The sequence below is a fragment of the Mesocricetus auratus genome, unplaced genomic scaffold (genome assembly GCF_017639785.1).
Source record: "Mesocricetus auratus isolate SY011 unplaced genomic scaffold, BCM_Maur_2.0 Super-Scaffold_100009, whole genome shotgun sequence".
NCBI classification, from domain to species: Eukaryota; Metazoa; Chordata; class Mammalia; order Rodentia; family Cricetidae; genus Mesocricetus; species Mesocricetus auratus.
Genome location: NW_024429193.1, coordinates 41496715 through 41505516, shown reverse-complemented (window position 1 = coordinate 41505516; position 8802 = coordinate 41496715). Strand labels below are relative to the sequence as shown.

The window sequence follows — 8802 nt, the reverse complement described above, 5'->3', positions numbered from 1 at the left end:
TCATTTGATTTTGCTTATATGCAATTCAAAACCCAGGAACTAATGTGCTACTTAGAATGTACTGCGTACAGTACAAAACCTCCAGAGAAAGAAAATGATCAGCCTGTAATTCAGGGTTTACTGGCTCAGTGGGAAAAGAACTGCTACCTGTATTAAGCATACAAGATGACCTGAAGAATAATAGAGTGCTGTGTCCTAGACTTCGTAGCATGTACCTAAGTGTTCATTCTCTCCTGATTTATTATGCACATAATATATTGGGTGTATCATTGGTTTTTAACTTAATTGTAGCAGATTCCAAGAATCCCAAACTACAGATCTTAGCTCACTAACTTAAGATGATACCAATAAGTCTGTTTATTTTATCATATTCTCATGGTGATTTCGATAGAGGTAGTCTGAAGACCATGTTTTGAGTATCTGTATTGTCCATAGTTTCAAGTTTTTACTCTTATAATTGACAATTCCAAAGACAAGCCAATAATTCAAGGAGACAGTTTAGAGCAAATGAAACACAACTCTTCTGTGTTTAGAAACTTTCACTTTACTGCACTATTTATAAAAGATAAGTCAAAAGAAGTCGCATTTTAAACCATGTTAGTTATTACACAAGATCCCGACGAAGAAACACATCCCCGTACCGTACAGTACCATGTAGAGAAAACAGGCTAATCATTATGCCATGAATTAGGAATGTAGTACCTGAAAGTCAACCCAGTGCCCTCTTTATCATTATCTACAAGAATATGAAACCCTGGCTTGTTTTTAAAACATGAAATCATTGTCAATAAAAATTCACAGGAACAAAATTAGGTTGGAGGAAACAAAATAGTAAAAGAAGGAGACACTGGTCAGCTGCCTATTGAATATTAATATTAATATTAAACTTTTCTAAAATGCATTAAGTTACAACAGTCAGTCCAAGCAACACTGATTATGTTCTGGCCTGCATATGGAGTGCTGCTATTCTAAACAACTCTGCGATGACATAATTTTATTTTACATATGTACAAATTATGCTAGTTGTATACACATCGTGGGACTGTTCCAGTCACTTCCTCTCAATGATGGGGACTTGTCAAGAAGAACAGTTCTGGTTAGCTTCTTGCATTCAGCAACAGCTCAAGCAGTCACGTTCCCTTTACTAAGAAGAGTTCTGGGAACTCTGAATGCGCAGCCTGGTTTGTTTGTTGGGGGGTGTGGGATAATGAAGAATATAAATAATGTCTTTTCTGGAGCCTTTCCGATGTCAGCTACACCTTTGATTTCTGGGCTTCTACCAGACTGTATGACCCTTTCATGTTGGCTTTTCTTGCGAAGTAAATGATCATCCCAATGGCGGGTATTATCAAGGAGGATGCGCAGTAGAGTGCAAGGAGCTCAGGAGAAAAATAGTCCTTGTTATTCTCTCTTCCTGGAAAATAGCCAAATGGATACAATTAACGTCTTGTACAAAAGGAAATAATTTAATCGCAGTATGTGTTTTATTGCAGCAGTACAACTAGTTCTTCAAAGATGAAGGAGAAAGCTGTGCTGAGATCCATTGAGACTCATCAGATGCATCCCCCCCCCCCCAAAAAAAAACATCCAAATAAGTAGCTCGTGGTTAATACGCCTGTGATAGGTATGAAGATGACAACTCCTGGCTGGACAGATTTGGATTTTAACGATTTCCTTGGGTGGAAAATGGAAGGGAAGGCACACATTTTAGTGATGTCTGCCTTATGAGAACAGGAATCAGAAATAATCTAAAAAAGTCCCATGACTCTGTCACGAATTGAAACGCCTATCTAGTTCTCCAAGACAATCTTTATAGCACTTAGAGTGTGGCCATGACAGAGCACTCTTGTGGATGGCTGCTATGTGTGTATGTGTGTGTTGTCTTCTGTGTTCTGAAGCAAAAGTATCTTTACATGATTGTTCCCCTCTAGCACTGACAGCCTTTCTTGGCTTACTGGTGGTCTTCAGATATTTCATTTAAGCAAATGTCTCAGTTACTCAGAGAGTGAGTTCTCTGACCTCCCATGTTCTAAACTAATACTCCAACATTCCCTCAAAATCCAGCCACCACACTTTTGTGTTCCCCTAACAGCTTGCAGTTCAACACTTGCCCATGAAATTACCTATTAAATTTGTTTTCTTCCCTGACTGCAAACTCCTCTGTAGACATGGCTAGCTATGTTTGCATGAGGTGCTTCACAACTAGCCAGCACTTAAGACACTACTGTCACACTAGGTAACCCCAAAATATTACTTGAGTACCTAAATCCTATTGTTCTGCCACATGGTCATAAATGTAGTACTGAAAAATGACAATATACAAACAATTTAAAATCTCCTAAGAAAGCACATGACAGCGGCAATGCCTCTTAACATCTAGGCTCCATAAAAGCATCTCCAGAGAGCATGGCATTCTCCTGAGACCCACTTCTGTTTGTTTTGCACACCACAGTGTGGTCTCACAATTATGTTTCACTAAGTGGTAGGATATGCTGTCCAAGTGGTGGAAAGAAGTAGTGATCTGATGTGAAGCATCACTTCATTCCTTCCAGAGCTTTCAAAAGACAGAAAGTCACTCAAGTAGAAACGACTCATTGGCCCCGCAGTTGCTTCAAATTACTGAAGGAGAAAAAGGATGCTTCACGTTAAGTGTCATGATAACAGTTTCATTTCTCTGCTTCCCTTCGGTTGAACTGATCGCAGGGTAATATTTTAATGGGACTCATCGTAATTTTGGTTAAGCATCAATGTTCAAGAGGTATTGTTTTCTTTACAATTTAATTATTATATCTTTGCCTTTCAGTTTGTCCCTCAGACATCTGTTAAAAACTCAAAATTGAGTCAGTTGCCAGGGCAATACTCTAACACATTTTTTCCTGTTAATTATATAAACCTTGAAAGTGTCTCAGAATCCTGACCATTTGTATCAACGGAATACATTTAAGCCAAAGACAAACAAGACAAAATAAACATAAACATTCAGCAGAATACAAAGGAGACCTAGTTCAAACTTTCCATGGGGAAAACAAGGTCAGCTTCGGGTCTTTATTCACATGCAACTGCCTGAAACCGTCTTCATATTGGAAGTATGACTGTCTAGCTGGGTGACTAATGCGCTTTTGTTGCTCATTTAAGGGAGAAATGAAAAGTGGCAAAGGCTCAAGAGATTAATTAAGCAATGAGAAAAGACAACGCGTGAAAGGGAAAAGCAGTTTTCACGGTCTTGAGGAGAAATAGCCATGCACACACAGGATGACAGAATTCTTAGGAGTGCCACTTCCTAGGGCTAGGATAAATTAGGGCTAGATGGAGGTACCAAGGGTTAAAGCTAACAGAAAGGAATCCAGTTTAGCCTATTCCTGATTGAGATCTTCATCCACCTCACTGGAGGCAGCAGCTACACACGATGCATCATGTCCAATGACATGATGGAAGACAGTGTCCCACTCTTTGAATACGTGGTAGCTTCTTTGTCCAGATCACATGTTTTCAGGAAAATCACTGCAAGTGGGTGGTTAGAAGCTTGACATGTTCCTCAGCATAATACCAGTAGCATAGACACTGAGATCAACAATTAATAAATGGGACCTGCTGAAGCTGAGAAGCTTCTGTAAAGCAAAGGACACAGTCAACAAGACAAAAAGGCAGCCCACAGAATGGGAAAAGATATTTACTGATCCCACATCTGACAGAAGGCTGATCTCCAAAATCTACAAAGAGCTCAAGAAGCAAGTCTCCAAAGCACCAAAGGATCCAATTTAAAAGTGGGCTACAGAACTAAATAGAGAATTCTCAATAGAGGAGTCTAAAATGGATGAGAGACACTTAAGAAAGTACTCAACATCCCTAGCAATCAGGGAAATGCAAATCAAAACAACTCTGAGATACCATCTTACTCCTGTCAGAATGGCTAAAATCAAAAACACCAATGACAATTTATGCTGGAGAGGATGTGGAGAAAGGGGAACACTATTCCACTGCTGGTGGGAGTGCCAACTCTACAGCCACTATGGAAACCAGTATGGAGATTCCTCAGAAAAATGGGAATCAGTCTACCACAAGACCCAGCAATTCCACTCTTTGGCATATACCCAAAAGATGCACATTCATACAACAAGGACATCTGTTCCACTATGTTTAGAGCCGCACTATTTGTAATAGCCAGAACCTGGAAGCAACCTAGATGCCCCTCAGCTGAAGAGTGGCTAGAGAAAATGTGGTACATTTATACAATGGAATACTATTCAGCAGAAGAAAACAATGGAATCTCGAAATTTGCAGGTAAATGGATAGCACTGGAAGAAACCATCCTGAGTGATCCCAGTCACAAAAAGACAAACATGGTATGTACTCACTCATATATGGATTTTAGACATGAATCAGGGGAGTGCCAGCCTACAATCCCACTGCCCGAGAGTCTGGGAAACAGGAAGGACTCTAAGAGAGATACACATGGTACCCCAGAGAAGGTGGAATGAGGCAAGATCTCCTGAGCAGATTGGGAGCACAGGTGGGGGAGGGGAAAGGGAGCCAGGAAAAAGAAAGGGAGACAAGAGGAAGGGAGAGGAGGACATGGGGGAGCAGGAAGGTTGGGGAAAGAATAGAGGAGACTAGGTTGAGAGCTACCATAATAGAGGGAGCCTTTCTAGGTTTGAGGGGAGATCTGGCACTAGTGAGAACTCCAGAGATGTACAAGGATGACACCAACTGGCAAACTAAGCAGTAGTGGAGAGACTACTTTAAATGCCCCTCCCTAAAAATGATTTTGATGACTATCTTAGAACCATCCTAGAACCTCCATCCAGTGACAGACTGAAGTAGAGGCAGACACCCAGAGCTAAACACTGAACTGAACTCTTGGAACCCAGTGACAGAGAGCGAGGACTGATGAGCAAAGGGGTCAAGACTGGGCTGGTGAATCCCAGAGAAACAGCTGACCTGAACAAGGGGGAGATCTTGGACTCCAGATTGATGGCTGAGAGGCCAGCATGGGACGGATCCAGATACCCTGAATGTGGAGACTCAGGCAATCTATGGGTTTTTGGGTAGTATATCAGTATTTATCACTGGCACACAAATGGACTTTGGGGACCCATCCAACAATGAGGGATGCTTTCTCAATCTGGACACTTTGGAGAGGGCCTGGGCCCTCCCCAGAATGAAATGACAGACTCTAGAGATCCCCCATGGAAGGCCTTACCCTCCCTGGGGAATGGAGTGGGATTGGGTGAGGGACAAGGGAAGCTGGGGGGAGGGAGTGGGCATAGAGGGAGCTGGGACTGACATGGGAAGCAAGCTTGTTTCTAATTTAAATATATAATAAAAGGTGTTTAAAAAAAGAAGCTTGGCATGTAATTATGGTATTTCCCTCTTTTAAAAACATTTCCAAGTGGATGTATTGATATTGCTCTGATGTGAAAAGGTACTGTGAAGATAGAAAAGAAGATGTATGCTAAGATTTGTAATCTTGAGAATTTTGGTCAGACTGATAAAATTTTTATCTGTTTTCTCACTTGGATTCAGATTTTCTCTACACTGATGTGTGGTTAGTTAACTCTGCATTCAATGCCAGATCCTTAAGAGTTGTCATTCATTAGCAATATTGTTGACTCTACCAGATTGGATTTCAACATCCAATCTGCTCTTTGGTGTACAAAGGGTCTGAGGTTCATCAATTCAATAAAATTAGCAGGCACTCACAAGAGAGAACAGGAAATTAAGGAGTGCCAATATGTCTCTGATGGGCCATTGAGCACCCCCCTCCTGCCCCCATCATCAGATTAAAGTCTGACAACTTGGGCATGGATTTCAAAGGAAGCTCTTGTGAGATCTAGAGATCCTGCTTAGGATCCAGGTCACTATCCCCACTTAGCAGTCTCACGAAAGACCCATGTGGAAAACAAGCAATTGTTCTGTCCTCTAAAAGCAGAGCTCCTTTCCAGTGGGAGCAAGGTCTGCTGTGCCAGCCCTTTCTTTAGTTTCCTTTTGCCCTGGGGAGGGTTGCAAAATATGGTTAAACACTTAGCAAATCTAAGACCTCAGAAACCAATGATGAACTGGCAACTTTGGGAAAAATTAAAAAAAACAAATGGGAATTCCACATTCACCAATGATTAATGTTCACTTCCTGGCTAAGCACTATAGGATGGAACAGCTGTGCACGAGTATTTCAAGAAACAGCACGGAATTCAGTCTCATTTTACCATCTCTAGCTAATAGTAGAAACTTGTTGCTCTCCTCGGATAATTTGAAAAACTTAAAAAAAAAACAAACACAGCAAGCTAACCTTTTACATCAAGGGTTAAACTTCTTCTATCTAACAGTAGAAACTTGTTGCTCTCCTCGAGTAATTTGAAAAACTTAAAAAAAGCAAACACAGCAAGCTAACCTTTTACATCGAGGGTTAAACTTCTTAATTGTGAGCCAACTTCGGTTTTAGATTCACACTCGTACACTCCGGCATCCTGCAGCTGTGCCTTGAGGATGGTGTATGCGCCGTCAATGGACTTTAACACCATGTCTCCCGTCTTTGCTTTCTTCTTCAGGATTATCCAGGTTTCCGGCACGTTTCCGCACGTGCAGGAGATAATGACAGTGTCTCCCTCTTTGACGCTCTCAGAGGGAAAGGCTGTAAGCTGTATGTCTTTTGGAGAGACTGAAGAGAGAAGGGGCAATTAGGTGGATGGAGCGGAGGGGTAGAGCCTTCTAACTGAGGACTTTGGCAGCCGCCGCCAAGCTGTTTGGGATGCTCTCTGTATGAGCTGTAAGGAAGGCAAGCAAAGAAGTCCGGCATTTGCCCAATTCTAAATGATTGTGTTGTGAGCAAGAGAAGACGCATCTCAGGTTTCTTTCCTGCCCTTGCTATGATTCTTTACCCAGCCAAGGTCAACGATTACGTATTTAATAAGTAGCTGTAGAATTCAGATGTGGAAAAAATTTTGATTTTTTAAAAATCACATTGATCACCAACATTTTCCTTTAAATGCATAAGCCTTATGAGGTAGGAGCTCCCTGACCAGGGAATTAAGATGTATAACATTTTCTTTAAACTGTCTTTAAGAACATAGTTACCAATTATCAAATTTCAAGGTCTGGGCTGATCTCAATTGGGGTGTTAAGCCTTACAGGGAAACACCAACGTCTGCTTTATAAACTCTTGCTGAAAACCATCTATTTTGTCACTAAGATGCTCATCTTCCAAGGCCACAGGCCAATGACATCCATACTCAGATTTCCTTTTCTTTCACATGGTCGCCCGACAGTCTCCTAAAGGTTTTCGTTGAGATTATGTAGCACCCTTCCCAGGGTCTTCCTTTGAATTACAGACCTCAGTGAAATGGGCCAACAACAACACAATACCTTGCCAGGAATGATACCAAGAGATAAAGAAGAGTACAACCCAAAAACCCCCAGAGAACGCATGAGGAACGATACAAGTTGCTTATTCCGTAATTATGCTCATGAAAGCCTAAGGCTTCAATGTGCCAAGCAGAAACTGCTGCTTCTCAATTTTGGGTCTTTATCATCGAGAAGGGAGAACTTCATCTATACTCACCCTAGTGGTTCTGTGCTAGCAGGCTGAGAGGCCAGAGGGCACAATGACTGTGATCCTTAATCTCAGAGTTTACAAAAGCCACCCTCTTGGGCTTCTAAACAAATCCTAGGCCGCTTCTTGGGACTTGCTTCTCAGAGTCCTATTAAACCCACTGTGATTGTTTTAATCCTAATTAATTTCCTACCCTTATCTCTTCACCAAAACCACAATCTCTTCAGCATACCTGAACTTCCAGCTCAGTTTCTGGAGTGAGCATTTTATTTGAGGTAAATAAGATTTTAGGGCAAGTGATATGGCCTGAAATGAGAATTCATTCCAGGAGCAGTGTGGAACTGTTTTTTTGTTTGCTTGTTTGGTTTTGGGATTTTTTTTTACGTTTTTTTCACACAAATACAATTTTGAAATAATGTTTTTTCTTTCCTTTCTTTTTAAGGTTTATTTTTATTTTTAAGTTATGTATATTTGTATGTACCTGCGTATGAGTGCAGTGTCCGTGGAAGCAAGGGGAGGACATGCGATCTCCTGGAACTGGAGTTACAGGCCATGAGAGCTGGGAACAGAACCTGGGTCATCTGTAAGAGCCATGAGTACTCCTTGTTGCTAAGCCATCTCTCTAGGCGCGAAAGGCTTTCTTTTCAAACATGACCTTGTTGACAATCAATAACTCAATAGAAAATGTACTAGCCACAAAGAGTTTAAAAGTCATACTCTGCTCACCTTGAATAGTCAGTTCAACTGATTTTTTGCTAGTTCCCAGCTGGCTCATCCCTTCACACACATAAATGCCGGAATCTTCCATTTTTGCAGACATTAAGGTGAGCACTGTATCTTCGGAAAGAGGCTGCATTTCCCCATTATTTAGTTGTCTGCTCCACAGGATTTTTGGAGCTGGAAAACCATCGCTTGAGCAGGTCAGGTTCACAGGACTGCCCTCCTCTACGACGGGAGAAGGGCTGACGGAGATGGTGATTTCCCTGGGGGCAGCTGAAAAGGAAAAGACACTTAGTTTGAGCCTCTTATGTCCTGAATTCCATACAGTCTGGATGGTACTGTAACACTAGGCAATGGAATCTGGGCTAGTATAGTTTACAAACTGTGACAACCAGCCCAGAAAGTTTCTGTGGAGGACACACAATGAGTGTCAGAACTCAGACGAAGTGTGGTTATTTTCCAGTGGCAGAAAGCTCTGGAGAAACTCTTTCCATGTCAAAGCATAGAAAGTCATGCACAGTGTAGTGTCTAGGTGA

General features: G+C 41.6%; 1 protein-coding gene across 1 annotated transcript in view; it reads right to left on the bottom strand.

The window, feature by feature from the left end:
• Positions 1-524: 524 nt before the first annotated feature.
• Positions 525-8802, bottom strand: part of Vcam1 (vascular cell adhesion molecule 1) — a 19887-nt gene continuing 11609 nt past the window's right edge. The window contains exons 7-9 of the mRNA XM_005077100.4: positions 8273-8539; positions 6389-6655; positions 525-1414 (exon numbers count right to left, since the gene is read on the bottom strand). Coding sequence (XP_005077157.1) covers positions 1254-1414; positions 6389-6655; positions 8273-8539 — 695 coding nt within the window. The 3' untranslated portion in view covers positions 525-1253. The remainder of the gene's footprint in view (positions 1415-6388; positions 6656-8272; positions 8540-8802) is intronic.